General features: G+C 45.1%; 1 protein-coding gene across 2 annotated transcripts in view; it reads right to left on the reverse strand.

Annotated features, from left to right (window-relative positions):
- The window catches only part of MYH10 (myosin heavy chain 10), a 93,309-nt gene that overhangs the window by 50,109 nt on the left and 15,861 nt on the right, over nt 1-27,339 (reverse strand). For both annotated transcript variants that reach the window (XM_021415273.1, XM_021415274.1), the window contains exons 3-4: nt 11,513-11,540; nt 921-1,023 (exon numbers count right to left, since the gene is read on the reverse strand). In XM_021415273.1, coding sequence (XP_021270948.1) covers nt 921-1,023; nt 11,513-11,540 — 131 coding nt within the window. The remainder of the gene's footprint in view (nt 1-920; nt 1,024-11,512; nt 11,541-27,339) is intronic.

A 27,339-nucleotide genomic window follows, 5' to 3' on the forward strand; every position in this document is an offset into this window, starting at 1 on the left:
CAGAAATTTGAGTTCTGACACACAAGAAGACTGAGATCTCAGAGCAGCCTAGTGCTTAGTGCTGGGCTCTAGGAAAGTTGCAGGAGGTGCTGCTAAGCCAGAGAACGCTCTCTGAAAGCTTTCAGCCACAACAGATGCCTGTGCTACTCCTGGACAAAGGCATGGACGCACCAGTACCAATGAGAGCTACCTACTTGCATTATAGTAAAGTTGAATAAATACGTCACTGAAAAGTGTTCCGAGTGCTCACAGTAATAGATATTTAAGCCCATTCACGTGTAATACTTGCAATAGGATGACAGGGAATGGCCTCAATGTTGAACCAGGGGAGGTTCGGTGGGATATTAGGAAAAATATCTTCTCTGAAGGAGTGGTCAGGTGCTGGAAAGGGCTGCCCAGGTGGAGTCACCATCCCTGGAGGCGTTGAAGAAACGTTTAGATGTTGTACTGGGGGACATGGTTTAGTGGGGAAATATTGGCGACAGGTGGATGGTTGGACTGGATGGCTGGACTGGATGATCCTGGGGGTCTTTTTCAACTTTGGTGATTCTGTGATACTATGAAAGCCTGTTCAAATATGCTAGTACTAAAGATCGTGTCTGAAGGGAAACGAGTCCACTAGGAACTGCTCGTGTTAATGCAATATCTTTAGAAGACTGAGATTTACTGCATCAGAAAGTTTTGATAATGTTTCTAATAGTAATTCTGGCATAAAGCGTATAATCTCATGAAAGTTAAACAGCTGAAATGGAAATGCCAACGTTAGCTGCTTGTTTCAGCCACTAATAAAGAGAAAATAATAGTTCATCAAAGTTGCATGGAGTACATTACAGCTCATCTTAATTTTATTTTTTCATTTTCAATTGGAGGTGGTAGTTTTCAACAAAAACAATAAAGAAAAAGAAGATTTCCCAACTTACAGGAATATTATGGTCCTTTCTTCCTTTATGGGAGGAAGCAACGTGAGCAAGGTACTGAATGACCTTCTTAGTGTTTTCAGTCTTCCCGGCACCAGATTCGCCCCTGCAAAACATTTTAAACATTTTCCTCAAAATTGATTTTTCAACAGCTTGTCCATTCTGCCATAACGACAACCCCCGTTTATCCCATTTACGGCTCAGACTACACAGCAGAACTTCAGTAACCATCTAAAACCAAAATCCTGGTGTTGCAAGGAGCTGCAAAGTATTTGTTTAAAATACCTCCTTCATCCTAAAGATCTCCTCAGCATTAGGATGTTGATACAATATGTAACATTTGTTTGATTAAAAGCTTCTGACTAGATGCCTGAATTCCTATGGTACCGTAAGTAATGAGAAACAGAGCTGTTCTTTGCCCAGAGACAGATTTTTTTCCGGACTGCAAATATATACATTTAAACTATTAAACATTTAGTGTATCTTATATTCCGGGACCTGGTTATGAGAATTACCAAGCTGATGGAAACTCTCAACATCTGCAGATGTTTCAAAGTACAGCGAGGCACTCTCCAAGCATTCCGACTCTGCACAGCTCCTCTCAGACTCTGGGCTAGCTTCAAACACACTCGTAGCCCCATGGCTACATCCATCCATTAAGAAATGAGTTGGTGCAGAGTGCTACAGCGCTCCAGTCAATAGAGGTAGCTAACATACACCATCATTTTTAAGACAGACTGAAAGCAGAGTGTCAGAACTTACTGGAATATTTCCATATGGGGTATTCTAAACTCAACTGCCTGGATGGTACAGGCAGGGGTCTGACCAAGCCCATGTCACTGCAAACAGAAATGATGCTATGGATTTTTATTATTTTAAATAAATCCACTCAAAGGCGCTACCAGCTCTGACTTAATGATACAGTTGGCTGTTAACCACTGCAGAAAGATCTCATTTCAAGTGTGACAGGGACTCACTTGCAATTCAAGAATATCGAACTAAAAAGCGTTTTGTTACGTGGCGTTGCATTGAAAAAGTGGAATTTCTTCTGTCACTGAATGGTGGTTCCTAATGTTCAGAAATCAACCAGCTCTGAGAATGACAAGGATACACGTCACGTGGATGCAGGTTTCTCAGCTGAGATTTTAGAATGGAAAACATTAATTTCCTCTGGGGATCTGAGTGCATCCCTCTGCATACTCCACGAACACCTTCCTACATCAGGCTGCTCACATTGGTTTTGTAGCCAGCCTGCCCTTCTCTTGGTATTTGATACCTCCAAATATGACCAGATAGGCAGCTCAGAAGCCACAAGTTACACCCAACATCTACAAAAATGCAACAGTACAGCAGCTGAAATAGTAACTCCGCATATGCAAGCAACATTTCCCCACATTTTCATAGAGAATGGACTCAGTCTACCTTCCATTCCCCTTGCGTTATCGGAGCCACACAGGACAACTGCACTGGGAGAGACAGGCTCGTGGTAGCAGACAGGAGGACGTGCATCTCCCTGCTGGCAGCACAGGAGCAGTGTGGGCTGCAGGCTGCTCCCACTGCCTTGGCAAACCCACTCCGGATGAGCAGAGTGAAAGAGCTGGGTGGGAACGCTGGGGTCACCCCGCCTGTTTGACCCAGCAGCGTTAGCTGAGAGCACCAAGCCAAGGGAGGGGACGTCCAGCACAGCCTGCCACAGCTGAGGGTCACCCAAGGCACCAGGCTGCAACGGTGGCAGCTGCAGCCCAGAGCCAGCCACCTCCCCCTGCCCAAGCACTGCCACGGGCTTTCATCACAAGAAAATGAACCTCATTGGAAAAATAACACAATAAGAAGATGTAGAAATCGCGAGCATTGGGCTTCTGAAAAACATTTAGGAGACATGAGGAGGTCCCTCAGAACTCACTGACTAAACCAGCTGTGCTGGATGCACGGAAATTAAAAAACCTTGGGATGTATAATCTGAAGAGCTGCTTACAAAGACTGCTCTGAGAATCAGCTAATGGGTAACCAGGTTCCCTTTTTGCCAAGAAATCATCAATACACCCCACTGAAGCTGAGTGTACCTTGGGACGGCCACAAGGGAAAATACATGGGGTTCTGTTGAATTTTATTTAAAAAAAATAGAAAATTCCATTTCTACCTGGCCAGCTGACACACAGAAAGTTGTAAAGTTGTAACAGATAATCAGGAAGATTGATCAGGAAAAAAGTAAACCTCAAATGCCCACGCTTCCATCTCAGTTTTGCTTTATTTCTAGCTTCCGCTTCATTGTAGTGGTTAAGCTAGCATCATTCAAGACTGAAAGTGATAACAAAAGCAGTCTTGGCTTTGTCTAAGTGCATATTAACATATAGTTAAACTATTCCAGCAGGTAATAGGAGGAAATAAGCGCAGCAAAACATACGTTTACACTTTAAAACAATACCCTTTGTCCCTATTGTCATCAGAGCTTGGAAACACACCGTTAGCTGAGACTTCAGAACCTGATAAATACCCTGTTAAATTACAAAAGCAATTTATTAAATGTTAAAGATGAACCAGATCCGACACAGCCAGTGAGAATAAAATAGTGCAACAAGCACAGCCCAGATGTCAGCCTTCAGAAGGGCAGCACGCAGCTTCAGGAGCCCACTAATCAGCCCTTTCTGGCATACACACGGCACAGGAAGGTCAAGAGCTTGCAATACATTCCTTTTGTTAAAAAGCCTTTAAATCTAATCATGATTTTTAGAGGTCTTCACACAAGTTCTGATTCAAAAGCAATACTAATGGATGTTATCATCCTCGTTCTCCCCTCCTGGGAGCTCACAAATATGCCAAATATTTCCTGCAGGATACCAAGCTAGATAGCCCTGCTGCCATGCACTCCAAAAGAATTAGAAGATTTAGGATGAAGTCCTCTTCATTTACAGAAATAAGGACATCTGCATACTTTAGATCCTTCCCAGAAAGTCAAACACAAATTATATAAATAAATTAAAATCTTCTACCTCTACCAACCTGCCCAAAAAAGGTAAACTTCTAGTAACGCTACGTACAATATTTATGGAATAAGCGGTATCACGAAGCTAAAGATTAACTTTTTCAAAACCTTGTTTTAATGCAGCTCAATTAATATGTTACCATACATTAAACAATGAAAGCCCTTGGCCGAGATCCTAGCCTTACTTCAGTCAATGGCAGCGTCGCTAATGACTTCAGTGGGGTCACCACTTCACCTCTTCTTTCAGTCTCGATTCCATTATGAGCAAAAACAAGATTTTAGGAGATTAATTCAACTCTCAGCTCAGCACGCCAAGAAGCACATCCAGTGGAATCATCCAAGCAAACCATCTTTAGCAATGGCCTCCAGTCGGATGAGTAACGCTGTGCCATTAATTAACTGAAGGTGCTCTCCCCTCATACAAACATACAGAGATGGTTAAGAAGTCTGACAGGAAAATTAAGGCAGTACCTAGAGATAAAGCACTACAAGCAGCAAAGCTTTTCCTTTGAATAAGCTTCGAGCACAGATGGGAAAATTGATAAAAGTTGGCTAGTATGACCACTTTAAAGCTTCTACACGATTTTCAATTCATTGGATGTAAACCTGCAGTGTCGTTTTCAAGAAGGGAAGTACTCTCCAGGGCAAATTCATCTCAGCTACAATTTGGTTGGCAAAAAATTAGTGACTACTCACTGACTTCTCAACCAGCTGCACTATTTTTTCTTTATTCCCCCCCCCCCCCAAAGCTACTTCTACTCCTTTGCAAGGTTTAGGCTTAAGGCATTTCTGCTGCTAAACGGATTGCCATCGAGAAGACAGGCAAAGGAACACAGTGAGAGATGTGCTGCCAGTCAGAAACAACGGGGCAGCACGCAGGAGTGAAGCAGCGATCTGACTGCCAGGAGAGCAGCAAGCTCTTCCCACAGAGCCTGTAACAGCAGCCATTACACACGCAGGACAACTGCCTGCTGTGAAAGACCTGTTCCAAGGGGAAGCACTGCTCTGAAGGAAAACCATACTGAAGAGCTGCTCATCTTACTGCCCAGTAGGTTTGAAGCAGCTACACGTGACCTTGTGTCAGCGTGGCACAGCACTACACCAGCATCTGGTCCTGAAGTTCTGGCTGCTCCACCTGCAGCCCAGGTGCAAGGCAGCATCTGCGAGATGTAGCACCAGCAGTCACACGCAACAGAAGGACACAAACACACGTACAAAGAAAGCTTTGACATTCAGAGAAGGACTTCTCCTCGTTTTGCTGCCCACACCCTAAGACCCTGCTGAACAAAAACATTTGTGAAGCATCTGAAATGCACTTCGGGCGATCGGATTAAGTTTGTCTGAGCCATCCCGTTACCAGTCACCTCTCTGTGATTTAAAACACCGAAGAACCAAGCAAAGAGGCCAGCACACCGGGAGCCTGGATCGCTCAAACCTCTCTTGCCCAAAGAGTTTCAGCCTGTCAGTTCTGCTCAGCACCGAGCCCTGGGATGGGCAGTTATCTGGAAGCAGGTCCTCCTGGTTGAATACTTGGCAGAAGGAGCTGTGGTTCTCCTCAGCAAGCAATTTCACAAGCCCTGCTGCTCCCAAGTCCTGCAGGCAGCAACGCTTCGCTTCATGCAAAGAGGCCCAAGGCACCAAAGCATGGAAGCACACACGTAAGTGACTGCGCAAGTAAGAGGCCCAACAACAAGCTTTTGTGCTCACAACAATGGTTGCAAAGAACAAAAGAGACTTATTCTCAGACACAACCGAGTAGATCTTCTGCCAGTTATAAACAAACAGATATTTACAGTCAAGACCTGCAATTACAAGAACGCCTTAATCACTGTACTAATTTCTGTGTAAGAGGTGTAAGTGATAGTTTGGACTAGCACAGAAGAGGCATTAACTGGCTTTGCTCTTTACAAGGCTGTTTTACAGCTCCTTCATTCCCCTTTAGATGCTTCTCATCATCTCAACGCCAGTTGTCTGGGGAATGTTACAAGCTGGACTCCAGCCAGAGGTTGTATACAAAAATGCTTGGTATTTGCTGCTGTTGTCCTTTAATAAGCAGCCTCTATTCCCTCCACACCCCACCACTCCTACCGAAGCCAATTCAGATTAGATATCCTTGTATGGCTGCAAGCATCTGCTAAATGACTGTTTATCAAGCCTAGTCTCAGTTTTGAGAATACCATAGGTTTGTGGTAAGATTCTCAAATTTAGAATCTATTAGATTCAAAAAAGTGCAATGTGGCACATTTTCATGTTTGAATTTCCAAAAGCTGCCTTGCAGTTAAAGACAACAAATGCAGGAGAGGTTTGAATATTTCTCATATTCCTAATATACCACAGAAGACATTTCTTCATCTTGGTCATCAGCCTCCAATGGTCTGGCATGCTCTTCTATTTAACATCAACAGAGAATAATATTCAAAGAAAAACAATAAAACTTCCCCAAACTCCAGCAGCTGCAGCTTCTCACAGGAACGCCTGCACAGCTTCTCATCACAGTTTCACATCTTACCTCACTGTATGGTTTTTTTTTGTTTCAGCATATGCACAGTATAAAATTAGTACCACTTTTCTGTAATTGGTTTCTTATGGATGCTAGGCCTACAGGCCTACGGTGTACTTCTAAGCCAGAAGGAACATCAACTTGTTGGCACTGCCTGTATTTGGTTCCTTAAAAGATGGAGTATGGGCAAGGGGGTGAGAAGAAGAAAGGGGGGTGAACAAAGTAACAGAGAGGAAGAGGAGGCACGCTGTATTACATTCTAAGGCAACGCTTCTGCACCAAGACCAAAAATCCATCTGTGTCAGCAAGTCCAGATTGGAGAACTAAACAACAGCCACACCAGTTGGCAATGTGAGTAATGCTCTCCAGCCTCCATATTAGGCAAAGGACATGATGTCCTGCTGACACAAGCATCCAGAGAAAGCAGCAGTGTTTTTCCACTCCTGGTGCGGAGTTCAACTTTGAGAAGAGATTAAATACCCCTAGTTTATGCAAAGTTCATCTTTTGGGGATGACAGACCACAAAGTCCTCTTACGATGTCAGCGGACAATTAGGTTGAGTCAGGTAGCCTGCAAGTAATCCTGCTATTTTCAGAACAGTGAGATGCTAGCAAGAGGCATGCATGGAGAGCTCTCCATCAGCCTAGCCTATTCCACACAGCATGTTAGATGAGTAACTGCATCTGGGAGACTGGTTATCCATTAGCACAATTCTCTTCAGAAAAAAATAAGGTGACTTTGGGCAAGTTGTATTCCAACTGAAGTTCCATCTGCATACACCTGTACACATACTGCCCACATGCATGTGCTGTCACACAAACGATGACCAGCCTCTACCAAACGCTGAACCAACCTGCATCGTTAGGCACCATCACTCCTCCAGCAAAGCACGAGCAAGTCCTCAAATGTCTACACACTATCTAAGATCAAGACGTTCTTAATACAGCTACAGAAGTGACAACTACCCTTGCAGTTTCATGACAGGTCTCGAGAAGATCTTTGAGATTCCCCAGAGAAGAAACAGATTGGGATTTCCTAAGGATCTGGACCTGTGAAAAGACTCAGTCAAAGAGTCAAGCAAAGATTTCAGTTGCATACTTTTATGCCTACAGTAGAACATATCATATGTACCAAATGTAACAGACAACTGAATCCTGATTTGGGTCTAGGAGATCAAAAGGCTGAGGTCATCCTACAGGTGAAGTAATAGCAATTGAAGACAAAAGAGTTTAAAGGTTTTCTAATGCAATGACTATCTGATCAGTTAATTCTTAAGGTAGAACTATACAAAGGAAGATACATGGAAAAGTGGAGAAGGGTAGAGATCGCTCCTAGAAGAGAAAGAAATGAAGTCAAACTCAAGAACTTACAGCAAAGACATTCCATGAGAGCACTCCTGACCGTCAAGAGGAAAAAGATGCCAGTCCTGGCAGTTTGGGTGAGTTCCACCTGCATTAACTGAGAGCTGACCTGGACCCTTACAACCAGGGTAAAGACCCAGGAAACTGGATCACCTAGAGGTAGGGAGAAACAGATGCTGACCAGGCAGACCTTCAGCAAGCCACGGGGGGAGACTTATCTCCATGATGTACATAAAGACAGTTAGGGTCAAGGCAATGAGAGAGAGGAGAACGATGGGCACACCACAACTCCCCACCCATCTACATGCACAAGCAAGGGGTCACAAGCTAGCTTAAATCATTCCTGGGGGAAGATAGAAAGTATTCTGAAGATTTTCTGCTTTACTAAAGATCAGGGTCAAACAGATGAATCAGGTCCTGAGGTGACACGTCTGGGATGAGAAGACATCAAGCCTTTTATGAACTGCCAAAGGAGTTTCTGAAACCACCTCCAGTGCGGTTAAGACACACTCCTTCTACTGTATTTATACCTGCCTTAGTTTAAGACCTGTAAAACCAGTGGCATGGCAGGAAAATGCCCAGTTTGTCTTTCCAATGCAGAAGTAGTAACGCAATAGAGACGAGTCCCGGACGCTAACCCACCCTTGAGCAAAACATAGTAGACATCCTTTTGGTCAGCTTCACAAACAAGTTTGCCATGGTCTTGCTGGAGGTCATTTAATATCCCATCTGACCAGTTGTCAGGTAATGAGTTAAAAATGCAAACCTGACAAAAGAATACAGTTCTGACCTGAAAGTCGTGGGAGAACCACCTTTGAAACAGTGCTGCAGTCAGCAGCTGTCCTTATAACCTACTTGTTCAAAAGATACCTGCAAGGAAATATATGTGGTTTTGATGTGCTGCTTTTTATGTCTGTGTCCAATTTAGAGAAAAGCACTAATACCAATTATTTCAAGAGAAAAGTTAACCTGAACAGCAGTCTGTAACACCTACTATACTCCTCTATAGTCAGCATCCAAACAGTGTGGATGGTTGGACAGCATTAGCAAAGTCTCCTGAGCTGTGGTGGAAGTGTGATGCTCAAGAGCACAGAACACTTGGAGCCTGGTGACCAGCAGATCATGTCTCTCCATTCTCAAAAGGCAAGATGTAATTGGATTTTGTGTGGTCACTTTGGAGGTATGATACCTTACCCTTCATAACTCCAAGGCCACAGATCCATCCACATCAGTGAAAAAATTTGTATTTCTTTGTAGTACGTGTTCATTGGCATTGAACTTTTTAATCTGGATTTTTTTTTTGCATGCTGTTCTGTAGGTACAGTAAAAAAGTAAAAATAAATGCAAGTTAAAGCAACAAGACAGCCAACAGAACCTGGAATCCCAGCTTCTGCCAGTCACTGTCACACTTCTACCAAGTTGAATCTTGAAGATTAATGTATCTAAGACACTGAATTAGAGGTAGAAAAACTCGTCCAGTATCATGGTACTAACAGTTTCAATGTTCCATTTTGCAATACGATTCCAGGATGGTATTGAAATCCTTGAAATACACTGAACATTGCTTCTTAGTGGGGCTTCTGAGATTTTAGATGGAATAGGAACATTTAGACATTGTGTGGTGGGACATGGTTTAGTGAGAACTACTGGTGATAGGTGAACAGTTGGACTGGATGATCTTGTAGGTCTCTTCCAGCCTTGGCGATTCTATCATTTGTAACCAAACACTTCATATATCCAGCAGAAGGGCTATTTCTGAGGATCTCAGTATTATGACTGCTTTCAGACTTCAGAAGTAGATGCAGTTATGATCTTCTGAGGTCTTAGCATAGCAACGTGTGCCCCCACCTGACCCTTCACCCTCTAGAAGGCAGCTTTCTTCTGCTGGTGCTGTTCATTAAGCAGCTTACCAATTGCCTAGTACCCAAGACATAGAACGTTTCTCAAGCCCCACATATTCCATGTTGAAGTACACTGCACCAGATATAAAAGAGGATTCAATTGCATTTTCAGTTCAGAAGCATCAAAAGCGTATGGTAACCCAAAGGTGAGGTAATAACAAAATTGAAGACTAGATCTTAAAGGCTTTTCAATTTACAAATGAACAGATCAGACATTCAGTAAATCCTGCAGCACTGTCATTCCAACCGTTGTGGTCTTGGCTGACCATATTGAGTGCAAAGTTCATGCACAGGCACAAAACCACAAAGCTACTTCAAAAAAAATTCACCTGAGGCAAGCATACGTTGAAGCATCCACAAACATGCAGAGAACAAAGCTTTTTTTTTTTTTTTTTTTGCTCCAGGATCTTATTCCTACTTTGAGGGTTGTCTTGTACATCACATGTAAAATAGTTATCACAAAAACAAGTCCTACTAAGAGCAGGGACTAGAGAACTAGGCAAGACTGTATAGGCTGAGTGTGCTTTACCTTAGCAAAGGAATTGTATTTGCTTTTGCGTCCCTATGCCCCATGCATCTTGCATTTACAGTATCTATGGTTTGAAAGAGCATAGCCTTATTGGCAAGACTGAAGATGGATCCTCTCGTTTGGTGGTTAAGGCTCTTTTACAGGAGGTAGGTGGAAGACCTGAACTTCTTCATGACAATGAAGAAACTGAACCTACACCTCTTCCCAGCTGTGAATCTCACCATCGAGCTATTTCAGGAAGCAGGCATCCTCACCATCTATAGCCTCAAAGCAGCTGCTATGCACTGGCACAACGCATGGTCAACTGCTCACACAGCCAAGGCAGGAGCGTGCAGCTACCACATCTTCCCTCCTCCACTCAGACAATTGAGGATATCCAAGTTATATCCAAGACAGCTAATTGCAAGCAGTTTCAGCACAGAGCCATGGTGTGGTTGCACAACACACAAACCAGTCTAACTAGGTGGCTGCTACCAACTGTGACGTTTCCCTGTTGCTTTCCTTCCTCACATTCATCCGTCCATTGCACAGTGCTGGCCCAGAGAAGTGAGCAGATGGAAAGCAGCATTCTGTGGTCAGGGTGGTTTTCTGCTAGCTTACCTCCTTAGACTGCCTTACAATGGAGCACCAACTCCCAGTGCTAACTTAAAAGGCAGCACAGAGTCTATGTGAAAGGAGGTGAAACAGGATCACCCCTCTTAACAGCAGCCCAAGGACAGACCAAATGCCCTAAGCCAGAGCATGCACTTACACTGCTCTGCTACCCACCTTTCATTGCCAGATCCCCATGAAACTTACACTGAAGCTCAAATGTTTGCTTCTGAGTGGGGGCAAATTTGGGAACCCACACAGAAAGCAAGAAGGAAATGTTAGCATCAGCCTGCCCAGAGTTCTCTTGTTTGAAGCAGGTCAAAGGCTCTGCTGCAGCTCAGCAAGGTTTCAAGACCAACACTGACTCATGTTCCCCAAGGCACTACATTGAGTAGCTACAATACAGCACTTCAGACAGATGTACACATTCAAGGAATTCTCTCTGATTCAGGTATCTCGACTGACATTTTTGAAACTACAATTCTTTAGTGCCACACATAACTGTAAAAACTCTCAATAAGGAAAATTACATTATTAGAAGAATATCTCTCTACATAAAATACCACTTCATCCTGTCTTTAACAACTGCTCACTGCCTTTCAAGGTAGAAGACCAAGCAGTGACAACCAGAGCTTTAAGCAATATAGATTTAGCAATTTAGACCCGAGACCCTCCCCTTTGTCAACAAAAACTTCCAGAAGCACCCAAATGAAAGTCAGAGTTCACTTACGTGCAGAGAATGGATTGGTCCTCACGGTCTGCAAAAACAAGAACAAGCACGGTTAGTTTTGCTTCTGTTATCCTGGAATTTGCAAGACTGATTATTTTAAAGGAATATTCAGACAATTTAACTTTTCAGCTTAACGATTTAAGGACAATCTTCAAAGTATGTTTTAATAAGATCCCTTAAATAATTTACTTCTCTCACACACACCTCTCAGCAAACAACACATTTAACACTCACTGTTCATGACGTCACGAAACCAAGACTTTGTGTTCACTTAATAACACACAGTACTCATGTTCTTAAACATTTTCAGACAAAGCTGACCTTACTCCTTTTGTTCTGTATGCACCTTTTCAGAGATTCATTGGATAAAGAATTTAAAATACTAAGCATTAATCAAGAAACAAAACAGTTTCAAGTACACAATGCTAACGACCAGAAATAGCTACTTGGAAATAGCACCAGCATCTCAAGCAAGCAGGAGCTTTCCCCTTTAGCTTTTTATTCTTTTTAATTAGCATGCAAGCCTAAAGTGCTTCCATAATTCAGCTCATTCACTAAAGGCTTGTCAGAAGGACAGCCAGGGAAACACAGAGCACAGCTGAACTCCACAATACAGTGCAGCTTCTGTGACAGCCGCGCTTGTGACCTTTGGAACGAATGCCCGAAGGTAGGTTATACCCTGCCAGAGGTATAACATAATTATAGTGTCTTTAATGAATATATTTCATCATACACTCTATATTAAAAGTTCTATCATCAAAACATTGAGGTATACCTGCAAAACGTAAAGCATTGCAGTGAAGGATGCTCTCCTCCTTCTTTGTGCCCAAGTTTCTCAGCGAGTTCAACGTTTCTTTCCATAAGTTGGCAACAAAGTTCTTGCTGCTTTTATACCTTCATCACATACTCCAGAAGAACACAATCACCTCCCAAGAACTCAGACCTTAATACACTTCCCATTTTCTGATCGGTCATTTACAATGCGCTACTTTACAATAAATAAAAGTCAAGCTTGTTTTTATTTTCTTAGGATATAAAGCTCAGTGCCACAAGCTGGGCTCCCTGCTGACCCCCACACCCCCATTCTCCTGGGCCACGAGCTGTGAAGGACCCCAGGAAGGGAACAACGGGCAGCACAACCACCACGGCTCCCTCCAGGACACAGGCTGCAGTCCCAGGCAAGGAGCAGGCAGCCTCAGCTGCTGCAAGGCACCTTCCCCACGTGCCTGACTGATCTGAAATAGATCTATATTTGTAAATACAGCCTCAGTACATTTGGGACTATTTCTGGTGAGCTCGTAAACCATTTTACACAGTTTCAAAACGGGTCCAGAGAAACTACTGTTCTACTGAGCTGTAAGGTACTGCTCAATTTTGCAGCCAGCGTGAAACCAGGCACCCTACCTGCGATGTGAGCCAAGCTCGGGATGCTGTTGTGAAATAGCAGGTGTTGACACATAATGACACCCTCAGCCAGCAGTCAAGAGCAGCAGGTGACCACGCTTCCCCCAGACACTGCCCACACTCAGGAAGGGCTCGTGCTCAGCATCCCCAGTGCCCAGCAGCACAAACCCAAGCTGCAGGGCTGCTGGTGTGGGGACAAGGCAGGGGCTGGGATTGGCATGGTGACAGCCACAGCAGGGTGCTGTGCTGAGCACCTGTATCCCATCCCCTTCTCCCAGCTCTGCCAGTACTCGTGTCAGCAGTGTCACACAGCTGAGGGATGACAAGGGCAGCAGCCTGCCTGCACATCAGCATACAACTACACAGCTCACACTGGGAGTGAGAGAGCTGAGAGCCCCTTACTGCAGCAGCTCCAAACTGCCTTCAATGGCCAGTACAGACAAAGCACCCAAAGAAAGCAGAACATTGCTATTTTAATTAGTATATGAATAGAACATTTGAAGGACACAAATTCAAGGACTTCCGCAGGCAAATGCTGCTGCACAGCGTCACAGCTGTACCAGCGGCCTGGGACTGCACCACCAGCAATTGGTGGGCTTTTGCTTTGCCACTGAAAACATTAAAGCACACAAGGATTTGCACACCAACCCCCGTACCTACGTGCTCAGAAGTAGCAAGAGATACCAGTGATTCTCCCACCCACTGCACAGACAGCAACTAGCGTTCAAACAGTTCTGAATAGGAGCGCAAGGCAGATTAACAGAAGGGGGAATTAAGAGATTCCGGAAGTGCTGGTATTCCTGACAAGAGTGCAGGGATGGCACCTGGCCTCCTACACGTGCCTGATGTGCAGCAGCTCCTGCCCAGGTGCACCAGAAGGAAGGCTGAAGCCTGTGGCTGCAAGAAATAGAAGCTGGCAGCAGGCAACAGCAGTGGGAGTACAGCAGAAACTTCAAGAGTGTGGTCTATAAAGCTCTGTGTTCTTCTGGCTTTGATATAGAGCAGCTGCTCTTGCAAGCCCCATCAGAAATAACTTCTAGATACCAGCAGGAGACAGAGCCCCGAACTCCTGCAGTCAGATAGGGCTTGGGGCAGCCAGCTCCAATGGGAAAGAGGAGCAGCTCTGACCTGGCTGCCTCCAGCCCCACACTGCCTCCAGAATGCCACGGGCAGCTCCATGCCAGCACAGCCAAGGTAACACAGCACAACCCCAGTCAGCTCTTCCCTTAGAAGAAACGGCAGAATGAATGCCAAGTCAGTGCCTCGTGTCGAGTGCAAAGGTAGCATTTCCCTGCTTTAATTTTGTAATGTTTTCTGAAGAGGTAATTCAGTTTTCCCTTTTTGTTTTCCCAAAAATAACGTCTCTGCAATGTTGTCACTGCAGTTTGTCAAAAAGGATTCCTCTGAAGAGCAGCTTCTTAAATATCACTTCTTAAATAGCCAGGAATACAGACAGCATTTGCCTTCACAACAAAACCAGTTCAGTAGAAAGCAGTGAGCACGTGTTTGTACCATTCTACATTTTACCTTTGTACCATTCTTTGTACCATTCTACATTTTACCTGTGGATTTACCATACAAAGCTCATGCTCACAACAAGCAAGACACAATATAAATGAGATTTCCTACTCCTTTCATCCTGAAGAGTATCTAAAAGTCCAGAGAGCTGTAGGTATCCTATCCTTACCAGAAACCACAGAATTGCACAGAACCTCTTCCATTTTCTATGTCCAGGAACCTGCACGGGCACAGGCGTTACAAGGAAGCTACCAAGCACTGCAGTATTACTCCAAATTCATTTTATTATGTCCATCTGGACACTGAACCTCACAAACCTCACAAAGTAAGGGAAGACAGACAACCAGAAGCTTGTGCCTTCCATCACCTGCTCATGATGATGGACAGATCTAGCACCCACTGTGCAGTAACAAGGCAGGCCTGCAGGCTCGGTGCTGCTCCGCGTGCTGTAAGATGCTGGGTGGCTCTCATCCCAAAGCAAAGGATGGGATCCCTCTGGATTCATTCTGAAAAAGATTCTAGCAAAGGGACTAAGAAAAAACACAGTTATTTCCAGTTTGTTTGGTTTAGTTTTCCCCTCCCTCACATAAAGCAATTTACTTGGGGTCTTGATTTCAAAGCAGCTGCTCCCTTCCTAAAGCATCCTTCGAGCACTAACTAGCATCTGTTTTTGGCTGTGTTTTGACAGAACTGAGCTGTTATCTGTCACTGCTGGGACACTCATCTGAGGCGAGGAAGAAGCACCGCATTTCTCATTTTGTGCTTACATCTCCAAAATGTTTTTACAGGACCGTGCTGTTTCTCGCGATTCAGTTTCAACTTGAAGTGCAGCAGTCAGCCCGCAAAACAGATTATTATGACAAAGAACACAAAATCTGCCATCCCTTGCAATGATTTTAATAGCCGTTGCTTTTTTGGGGGGGTTTGTTTTTTTAAAAGCTGAAGTGGTTGTTCATGGAAACCTAAAAACGTTGTGAAAACATGCCTCCATCTCAGTCTTGTGATTCTTAAAAACAGGCCCAAAACTATCATCTCTCCAGCAAGGCCTTCATGAGATAACATCTCACACTAGCACAAGACACACACATTTGCAGAAATATGCAGAGTAAACTCATGCAACAAATCCCATGGGGTTTACAGGCAAAATTCCAGGAGTAAAAAGCAGAACAAGTTCAGCTATCATCACCTCCGACCCTTAAAGCAACTGAAACGGGGAAAACAAATAAATTGGTCTCATCAATAGTACAGCTAAGTTTGGCATTAGTTGTGTCCGCCGCTCCATAGACATTTCAGTCTGGAATGATCAATATTCTGGACAAAGGCACAACGCATTTTGAGCACATGATTTACCAGATGATGTTAGCAGGAGGAAGCATCTGCGAGACAGCTTCAGTAACAATTTTTTCCTATCAGTATCTGCCAGATAACTCCTGGTTTCTCCAGAAAATCCTCCCCACGCTCCTCTCTGCTGCAGCAGCTCAGCTCCTGCCCTCCCAGCAGCCCTGGGTGCTGCTCTGGTCCCAGGTGGAGGCACCTGGCACAAAGGCACTCATTTAGCACAAAGTCAATTTAACGCAGATGAATATAGGCACGGGGACAAGTAAATGGTACAAGGAGATGAAGCAAGAGACCAAGCTGTTAACTCAGTTTGACCCACATCACAAGACCATCTCTTTGTTATTAAACAAACAATGAAGTCCCATGGGAATCTATCGCTTCACTTCAGAGGGATGCAGCTGGGATTTAAATATATCTCAAGGTCTCCAAACTGCACCGAAGGTCGAAACGTCCGAGTTGCACAGAAAGCTTACTACAGTTCTTCAAATTAGAAATACAAGTTCCAAAATCATGCAGAGCCTAAGAATAAAAACAAAATTTAATTATCTGCCTGTGAAATAAGCTTTCTACAGATAACATGTCCTTCTGAATGGAGGAATTAGGAAGCACAAAGGCAACACAGTCTGACACTAGCCTTAGGCTAAAGTTCCCCCACTGATGGAGATAACCTGAGCTGCTGCCAATGTCTCTGCTGCCCCTAACCACGTCCCCCAGTCCATTCCACTTCGGACCAGCAACCGAATGTACAGACAAGCCATGCTAGTCCAAGCATCTGAGCCAACCAATGGAATTTCACTTTCAAGCAGCTCAGCACCCTGACCAGTTTGTAGCACAGCACTGCTGCAATGCGTGCACAGAGAGGCAGGGAACCACCCTTCCCACCAGCAGCCCTTGCTCCACTCACTCCAGAGCAGCCACAAGAGCTCACTGCTCGCTGCCACGCTGCTCCCAGCCAGAGGGCTCCTGCCACCAGCTCCTCTGTCCCATGCACACCTGCACTGCAAGTCAGGGGTTCACGCTAGCAGAAAATTCATCCTATCAAAATAAGTGTATGAAAGGAAAAAGAGCAGGCAGCACAGCACAGATGTGGCAATGTATGGCCAGTCTTTTCCTTTGGGAGCAGCTGATCATTAGAACAGTTGCAGACACGAAAATATTTTGAGGCTGGAGGCATCAGGCACTGAAGCACTGGTATGGCTATTGGGCCTCCTCTTCCCCCCATCCAGAAGCTGGCTCTCACTCCCAAGGCAAGAACCAAGTGCTGTGTTTAACACCCGCTGCCCAAAGCCACCTTACTGATGCAGGCTGCAGCTGGGACCACATTGTCCAGTGCTGAATGGATCAAACTCTGAAGCAAAGGAGAAATACCAGAATACAAGGGCAAGAAGAATTACAGCTCCAAAAGCTATTATTTCCCCTAAAACCCCCTGAACTTACTTCGCTCATCTCCGAGTATGAGGACAACAACTGGCAGCTCCTCAAACAAAGCTGTTGCTTGGCTGCCAAACGTTTGCCATATTTTCCTGTTTGAAAATTTATCAATATAAACACCAGGATCTATTTTTACTTTGTAAATATAAAAAAAATCAGAAGGTTTGAGAGTTGGAATACAGAAACATTTCATTCCTCCCCTCCCTTCTCTCTTCAAGCTGTAAAAGGATTGACCCCCGTCACACACCAGACCTAACGAACCCCTGTTAACTCTGGGTAAGGTTCCAGATGTGCATTAAACACATTTGTTGGGTAATTGGTTCAGGCAGGATGTTCAGAAAAGCCATTGCTCAAATCTAGAGTCCGCCTACAAAGGAATTACTGTACTTTAACAGAGCAGCTTTTCTTAAAAGCATGACTTAGTTCTGCTTTGCTCACACTATGGTCATTCATAAAGCGGTAGCAGATAATCAAGCAGAAAAGGAAGAATCTGTCTTCAAGTTTCCTAGAAATACTCACAAGCAGAAGCACTGAAGAAGGGCAGAAACCATCCTACAGAGCACAGCTTGCGAGCAAATGACTGCCCACCCTCTGCAGCTGCCTCGCTCCAATTGCCCTTCACTGCACTGAAGTACAGCAGCTGCCCAGATCTGCCTCTGCCATCCCAACTTGATTCAGAAGGAAGAGCCAGCTGGGGCCGACCCACAGTGAACTGCCCAACTAGAAAGCCAGGCTTTGAGCTGTATACACACATTCAAAACACTTCCACAGGCGTATTACCTGCTGTCAGAATTAATGCATCTCTCCCTACTTTGATGATACTCAGTCACAGCAGGTTTCATACAAACACTGACTGTCTCACTGTCCCCCCACCCTTCCTATAAATCCTTTTAGCATTTGATCCTTATTTAGGTACGAACGTGAACAAAAGTGTGCCAAGATAAAAAGGCTAATTCCAGAGAAGTGGTGAAAAGAGGCAAATACAAGTCTTAACCTGTCTTCCTGAGTCAGGTTAAAGACAAAGCCTCAGAGTACTGCACATCCATCCTCCAACCTGCAGGAACCTACGAAGTGGGCAACTGTTCTCAGTTGCTGCAACATCAAGGGTCATCCCTCCTCAGCACCGAACTCCAGACTCCTCCAGATGACCCATTTTAACACACCCTTCCTAGTTATTTCTCCAGAGCGTGATGCTGGGGAACAGAGGGATTTCATTTTTTAGACAGTACTTAATATTCAGGTGCCAAAGTCCCCAAACAAAGAAAAGCTTGGTTACCTGGCTGACTCCCTTGTTTGTTGTGGATGCTGGGCTTGGAAGCTCCGTAGGTATTTGTCCTCTACTGTAGAGCAGCAAGCTCAAATATCAGTCAAGCCAAAGAGATTTAAAAATTGAATTCCTGCCAAGTTTTATGAAAACAGGTCACTGCCTAAAGCAGAGGGACCCTCCATCAGCACAGTATTCATGGGATTGGGTCATAAAGGAGACAGGTGGTCTGACAATTTGCCATTCTTAGACTTCAAGCTTTGAATAACCTTTGAATAACCGATTCCTACCGGACTGATAAGCACAGGAAAAAGATCCGGTTACAGGGATGAAGCATGCCTTTATATTTTGTGTTTATCACTAAAATGTTGCCTAGATACTCCATAAACTATCAAACACTTTACACCATGAAGTGACTTGCAAACAAACAGCTCTGAAAGCATAACACAGGAAGACTGACAGGCACAAGTTCGTTTGCTGAGTACCTATCTTACTGCAGACCAGATATACCCTGACACGTCTGCTCCCACGAGATCCCTGCCCTAGCACTGCATACCCTACATTTCACCTCTACCTTGGGTTGTGCAACAGTCTCCGTTCAGCTGAGTCATGCATTCGTCAATGGGCTTTCTGCAACCTCACAGAGACGGAGGCAGTTTATAGGAATACGCTGTTTTGCCAACAACAACCCATTAAACGTGCAAGTGAATGTTTCAGAAAGCATATAATTTGCCAACACTATAAAGCTGACAGGTGAAGTTACGGCACCTCAATTTAATCAGCCATTACTGACTTCTTAATGAACCTGAACCTCTGCATGGCCAAAGGATCAGATGAGATCCAGCCACCAGTGCTAGAGGAGCTGCACCACACCCCAGGAGACAACTCTCCAGGAGGGCCCAGGTAACTAAAACGAGAGATGTCACAGCCATCACCAGGAAAAGCAAGCAGTGGTTGTTCCAGATCCTGAGAGGAGCCACTGGAGGTTGGAAGCGATGTCTTCTCTTTCGGGAAGAAACATCTCCCTTGACAGACCTTGAAACTGCATTCACCCCTTTCTTCTTGCCTTGTCACCATCAGCTCAGTGACAATCTGTAAGTTCTTCACTCCAAGTTGAACTGCTTTGAAACCACTGATCTAGGTGACCCTGCAGAAATTCTGACTTGTCCTGAAACGCGTAACACTGCAATTTATCCTAAAAGATGAAATTCAGGTGCACTCTCAACCCCTCAGATACCAGTGGTTTTAAGACTTAGAACAGTACTTGGTTTTGATTCAGTGCTCACACTTGTCCCACAGAACACGCAAGAAACCCCCCTGTGCCAGCTCACACACCAGCCCATGAAGAATTCCAGCACAACACCATCCACCTCAAAGTGAAGAGAGAACAGTGGTGACATCTTGAAATCAATTACTAGTTCCCAATCTTGTCTGTTTACCCACTGCTTCCAACATGGCATGATACAAAACAGGGACAGTGTCTGTTATGTTCCCTCTGCCCAGGAACCAGGCTGCAGGAGTAAGCTGTGGGGCAGGTGGTCACAACCCACTTCTGGCAGCCCTGTAAGCCAACTCCTGCCTCTCACTCCAAGACGTGCTCAAGATGTCACCGAGTCTTTCACAAAGGGCTGAGAAAGCACGTCTTCGCTACGGGGCTGAGTGCACTGACAAAGGCACTGCGTGGACGTTCCTGCAATTTGTGAAGTTTAAAAACCAGAAGCTGTGAAAAAACTGTGGTTCTGTATTTTATTCCAAAAGGTGCCCGATTTGAGATAAGTCACAACGGCCACGCTTCGGTTCTGCTTGCTGACCAACTGCTAAATGCATTGAGTTAATTATTAAATGAAGCATGGCAGAGGTGAGGCAAACCCCAGGCAGGGCTTACCCTGCTGACGGCTGGGTGCAGGGACTTCTTGCACATCTGCAGCAGAGTTCATGACCGCGCATCATTCACTCGCTCAGCCCAGAGCTCAGGCTGCTGCACAACTGCTCCAGCACAGACAGCGCAAGTGGCCAACCTAACAGCACCCAGCCCTGGGAAAGCAAACCAAGCTATGAATTGAGACCATTTTAGGAGTTGAGTGTTAGGCATTTGCAACGTTAGCTTGAAATTACCCAAATTCCCAAATAAAAACTGTGACATTTACTTTCAGCCTTGCTAGCCAGGGCTTCATCAGCAATAAAAGGAGAAAACAAATAGCTGTCAGACTGCATCCTGCCCACTTTGTGGGATCGTGGGCAGTTTCTCCATTACGCATCAGAGAGAATTTTTTGTTTAGCCCTCATTAAGTTTGAAGAAGCTCAATGTCTTCACGGTCAGTCTTCCACCCGTTTTATTTAGTTCCATTAAGAGAAGCTCTCACATGTTTAATCTAGAAGTCAAAACACGTTTGCTAAACATGTGAAGAGAAATTAAGCGACAATTCCTTAAGAGACCCATTCAAACAGGTATGGATTTATAGACCCTTATTTCACTGGGATGCCAGATGCACGCAGCCCTTCGCAACGGGCAGCTGCTGTGGCTCAGGTGGAGTGCAGCACGCAGCCAGCCCTCAGCACGGGGCAGCCCGGCGACAGAGCGCAGGGCGAGGGCTGGGCCACGCTGAGCACAAGGGCTGCAGGCAGCGGGGACAGGGGGCAGAGCCACCAGGCTCCAGCAGCTCCTGCTTCCCAGCCACAGCACTGAGCGGTCCCACCCCGTCATGCACCAGGTTTGGAGCTGCCAGGCCTTGCTTGTTCTGTTCACAGCTCTTCACGTGACATGGGCGAGCCGCTCTCTGCCCTCCTGAGTCGTGGATCCCAAGCAGCTTTCCCAGCAGAAATGATCAACCCCTCAACCTTCTGCGGGGGCCATCCCTATGCTTATTTCTCAGTGATATTTGCATACTGCTTAAAAGTAACCTAAGATTAGTGGTAGCTGGCAACCACAGGCTGAAAAGGGTTTATTTGGACTGCAGAGTGCTCGGCATAGCAGTGGTTTCTAATCTCCAGCAACCCCGCTTAAGTTGTTCTGCTTCCTGTGCAGCACAATTTTGTTTAGACAAAGATTACATTGTCAACTGAAACAATAACTCAAGGAGGTCCTTTGACAGCAATATCTGCCACTGACGCTCACTAATTCACTTTTGCTCCTCTCCCTCCCAAACAATTAAGCAGGCACAAACCACTTAAGAGAGCTGGCTATGAACCAGCATTCACTTCAGTGGGCTCTTCCCGAGTTATTTCGTTCTGCCTGAACTCCACAGGTCTGGCAAAAGAGCAAGTATGCCAGCAGAGGACTTTGCTGGGCTTTCTGACTGCGACACAAAGTTCAGCAGTTGGGGCTTTTGTCCTCAGTCACAGAGGGGACACAGGCACATCCCCACACCCAGTACAGTAACTGGGGTAAGCGGAGCTGACCTCAATGTGTGGTCCAGCAGCTGCTGGATTAAAGCTGCAGATGCTTTTCTGATGAGTATTTTCTAGGACCCATAACAAGCCTTTGAGGAGCTTCACCTCAAAACATTTGAAGTCTCACCCATGGTGCATGGACTCACCCTGGCTCTGCTCCCCAGCAATGAAATCGTTACTTCTAGAATCACTTCACACCGTAACAAATTCTAAACACTGTCCATAGAGAATATCAAAGAGCCACTGTTACTGTCTTCAAAGAAGTTTCAGGAGCCAATAGCTCAGGAGATGCCGCCCATTTCAGGGACCAAACTGCTGGGCTGCAGTTCTGCAGTGATCTCACACTACTTCACCCCAACAATCTGAGGCTGCACGATCCAAACCCTGCAGCCCCCAGCAGCCTTTAACAGCCAGCTGCAAGCAGGGCCCTGCTGCCAGGAGAGCACAGGATACACCACCACCCAAGGGCACCTCTATATGCAGGGCACAAACAAGTGCTGATTTTGCAAGATAGACCAGAGACAGAACCCATATTGCAACCCCAACAGCAGTTTTTCAACAAGCACAGAACTCCAGCACCCCTATATCCTGAGACATTCACTGCTACACTGTTAAGAAGTGTTTCCTCGTTGTTTTGCACATGTCACTTGTGATTGTCAATTAATGACCTTTTGTTCTTGCATAGGAACAGATGGGTGGGAGACGTGAGCACCATTCCCCCTCCCTGTGCCATTTCAGATTTAGACTTGTTCTGTTTGACCTCAATTACCATTCCCATGCTGAATACAATTTTGATAACTTCAGCTGTTCTTTAAATGTTTTCCTGACTTTATTTCCTCTCCTCTCAAAGAAGGGAAAGGCCGCAGCAGCACAAAGCATGGAAGGTGCAGATGTTGTGTCAAGTTTGGGGCAGCAGTTTTAAGTTCAGGGCAGTGAGGTTTGATTCTATTCTCTGGTTTTTAACCACTGCTGAACAACTAATTTAGATAGCTACAGATCTGTTTCATCCCCACTAGCTCCTGCCAAAGCAGTGAGAGCTCCAGCACTACTAGAACAGCTTACACCTCACAGTACACCTCATGAGCGTGGCTTCTCTGCTGTGAGCTGAGGCACAGTCCTTCATGCTGAGCTCCTATTTTTGCTGTCTTAAAAAAAAAAAAGAAGAAAAAAGGAGCCAAGTATCATCCTAGAACCACTTCTCACTTTCCAGGCAAAAAAGTGACAAATGAGGGGCATGGATGCAAGCACGGGTTTCATGGGTCTCCAGCAGTAACCTTGCAAACCATAGAAAGCAGAGAACAATGGATATGATGGGCCACACTTGAACCAGATCTGTACATCCGTGGTGGCCTTTCCTCATACTGCAGCTACTTCAGAGCCTGTACTTACGATAATCATCAAAATCACATTTGAAAACTCACACAGGTCACATCAGATGACCTCGTCCATTCAGATTCATTCACAGATCAGTGCATTTGAGAGGCACGTTCTCCCCCTAGAAAAACTTCACTGAGTCTTTATGCGCATGTAATCACATGTATGCAGACATTCCTGTGAAGGCGAGCTGTGTACTCTGGAACAGGTTTCACCAACATGCTGGACACACGGCAAGCACACCACTACCAGGTCTGCAGATCTGAAGGAGAATCTCAAAGAGCAGCCAGCAGCAAACATCTGGGTGCTGGGGCAGCTGTGCCAAACATCCACACGCAGCCCCAGCAAGGTCACTGATTCCATCTCCATGTTCAGAAATCTGGTTCTCACAGTCTCACTTTCCTGTTCTTCTGAGTTTACTTGTACACATCAGCTCTTGGCCTTGCCGCCACTCTGAAAAAGCCCTGCAATAAGAACCCTAGTGCCTCTGAGCGCCTGGAAAGCCAGGAGCTTCCACCCAGAGGCACAGCACCATGCATTAGGAAACAGCAGAGTACAGAGATGCACAGCACCTCGCTGCTCTGAGCTCCTAAGGAAAACGCACACAGGCTGCCAGGAGCATCAAGCAGCCAAATGCCTGAAAGCACCAAGGGCAGACAAGTGAATGGATGCTAGATGATACCATCACTCCTGGTTAGGAAGCTAGGAAAGCACTGAAAGCTTGCACTGAGATGCACTGATAATCGTGTTGGTGATGAGAGCCTTGGCTTACTGGAGACAAAGAACAGAAGAACGCTCACCACTTCTGTCCGTTAGCTCAGAACTCACAGTTGCTCCTAATTCTTGTTTCCGTGCCAGAACACAGCAAGGACATTTACAAATAGGAGAGTGGATGAAAAAGGAGCTACTGCAATTGCTACTGCTGGCAGTTCCAGCATGGCTGGACTCTTAGTTCAGCACCCCAGAGGAACGCAGACGTGACTGACAAAAAATGACTGCACAAAACATACGTTGTAACAGCACTGCTGGTGATGCAAAGCGCTCTCAAGAACAGAATTCATCTGAGCTTTTGTAGCGCAGGAAGTAACATCTTCATTTGTGGCACCTGAAGGATAAAACCAAATAAGAAAAAAAAAAGCAGAAAACAATGTTCTATTTCACAGCCACCCTGCAATAAATTAAGTTTGATCTAAACTAAAACCGTGGAATAGAGTTATACCAGAAGCAGGTGCTGGTTGAGTAATACGTACAAATGAATCATCTCGCGAATGATTTCATAAGTTGGATGCACTTGCTCTTGAATTCCTGTCTGCCTGCTAGCACAGTCACAAACCAGCTATGAGCTCAGCCTGCAGTGCAGATCTTAAAGCCATCATCGTTTGGTCGCAGTATGGACTGGAAGGAGCTGGCTGCTCTGCTGCAACTCGGCGCCGCAGGAGGAGGGGCAGGGGAGAGGGCAAAAGTTCCTTCTAGAAGTTACGCCAAGAAAAATTAATGGAGTCAACCACTTCAAGTAACACTTCTGAGGAACTGCGAGTTAAGAAAACAGTAGTTCACTCTAAATACTATTATGTCTAATTAAGTTGGTAACCCTGAGGTTGAGCACCAATTAGAGCAGGGATCCAAACACATTTTGACACAGAAGATGACAAAGGTTAAGAACTGTTGTCCAAGTGCTGCAGTACTCAAAGAACTTCAGACACTGACAGAATTGAGGAAAAACACACTGTAGTGTACAACCTGATTCTAGCAACTACCATCACTGAGTTTTATTCAATAATTGCTCTGATATCAGAGATGTTCTAATACAAAGTCATCAACACAGCCCCAGAGCTGCTGAAGCAGACAGACCTGATACCGAAGAACAAAGGAGTGAGGAGAGATGAAGTACTGCACAATTGCTTCTGTCAGCTGAACCTTTTCTCATTTTACTTCAAATTCAGAAATAATGAGGCAGGAGACTGTTTCAGCATGATGGATTTCAGTTATTCTGCTTCATTTCTTCTTTTACAATTCTCCATCCCTCCTTGAGCCATTAAAAATCATTGCATATCACATTCCTATTGGGATACAGAGCGATCTTGATTTCCATGTTATTGTCACACACGTATTCGCATTCCACACCGGCCTGGCTGGACAACACGAAAGCATGAAGCAGTGCAACAATAGGGAGACCCAGAAATCCTTCACATCACATTTGCCAAGTAGCCAGCTCTGCTTAGTTCCTGCCACCCCGCACTTTGTGATGAGCTAAAAAGCTTTCAGGTATCATTTGATAAGTCAAAAGACACGTTATGAGAAATATCAAAAATATTAAGTACACGTATAACAGGTTTTATGTGCTGTTCACATAACAGGGAATGCTAGCCAGGCTCTTTACTCTCACAGCAACCTGTCCCTGCCACCTGAATATTCACTAGTCCTCCTCAGAAAAGGGTTGCCACACTTTAGCCTACATTCTTTCATTCCATAAGAAAAAAAAAATAAAGAAAAACACTTCCTGGAAGTAAGTATTTCAATCAAAACCAGCTGGAGATACAGGTCAGTGTGCTACCTTACAGGGAGCAGCACTGGCTCCTCCAGCACCAAGTGTTCACTTCACCTATTGCACAGCTCCCGATAAAGCTCCCCTGGAACAGGATTAAAGGCAGTCCGAAAATATCGGTGCTAATTTAGTGCTCATCAAGACGTCCTCCGGGAAACAGGATAAAAAGGAGAGACTAAGCATAATTATACAAGAGTAATATCAGCAGGCAAGGAGGTCTTTAGTAAACAAAAGCACACAAAGTTTTCCTTAATACATCCTCCGAAGTGTTTTTCAGATTCAGTGAATAAAGAGGCCTAAGAACACAGTGCCATACTTCCTCTGGAAGTACAGGAGGAGAGGAGAGAGCCAAGTATGGTAAAAGCACCAAAGAAAAGTTGACATAACTAAGTGCTGCTTGCACACAATCAGGTCAAGCCTTCGCTGTCAGTTAAAAATGAAAAAGAAAAGAGAGTCACAGAGGAATTATCAGGCAGAACTTGTTTCCAGAAGAAAATCCTAGCCCCCATCCACGTTTCTGCTGCTCACAGCCTGTATTTTTTAGCAGCGCTGAAGAACATCAGCAAGTCTTACAAATTGTATTACCAAACAGAATTAAGGTCAGTGTTGTCACGGGGATTAGGATATCAGTTCCTTATGACCATGTCAACTGTCCAGCAGCTTTGAAAAGCCCTGTCTAGGATTCCTCTGTGAAGCATGCCAACCACAACCCTATGCATAAATGCATGGGATTTCTGTCTAGGGCCAAACAGTTCCCATAAACCTGGGAGCCCCTGGGTTATGTGTACTCACCGCTTCAACACAACATTAAGAAAATGAAGGAAAAGCATAAGAGAAATTCATTAAATTGCCTGTGAAGTAGCACTTAGCCTACCACCACACTACTCTGACAAATAATTAGTAGGGGAGAGAGAGGGGAAATCCAGCATGTAAAGCAGAATCGCACGTTGTCACCTTCTGAGGTCAGGGCACCAGGTAATGAGTGCTTTCCGGAAGAGAAATCCGGGCTGTCATAATCAGAATGAACCGAGTCCCGCCTGGTATTAACAGACTGCTTGCACTCAATCTTTACTGCAAGGCTTGCAGGAAAGTCAATGCTTATGAGATCAAGCAATCACTGCGGCTTGCTTTTCCTTGCAAAGCTTGCCTCAAATCCTCAGCGCATCACAGCTGCACCAGCGCTGAACTGGCCATCTGCAACACAGCCCTAAAAGTCATTTTCCACTTCTTTCTTGTGTGCTTACACTAATTCAATACATCTCTCTGCAGATTACCATTTGATCTCAGAAACGAGAGACTGGGCTTCCTGAGCATATTCTGCTTTCCCTGCTCTTTCCCCCTCCCTCCCACTTGGTCTTCCTTGATTAACAAATACCAAAACGAATTCCAGCCCATTCTGCTTCCCACTGGAGGGCAAGATGAGAGCTGACCTGTGATGACGGCTCTCCCAAACAGGAAATTCTTCCCGGGGATGAGCACAGAGCAGCAGCTTGATGGCTGGCAGTTTGCAGTGCTCCCAGGATACAGGCTTTTTGTGGGAGTGCTGTGAAGTGCAGCATTCCA

Source organism: Numida meleagris, chromosome 17 (genome assembly GCF_002078875.1).
Source record: "Numida meleagris isolate 19003 breed g44 Domestic line chromosome 17, NumMel1.0, whole genome shotgun sequence".
NCBI lineage: Eukaryota > Metazoa > Chordata > Aves > Galliformes > Numididae > Numida > Numida meleagris.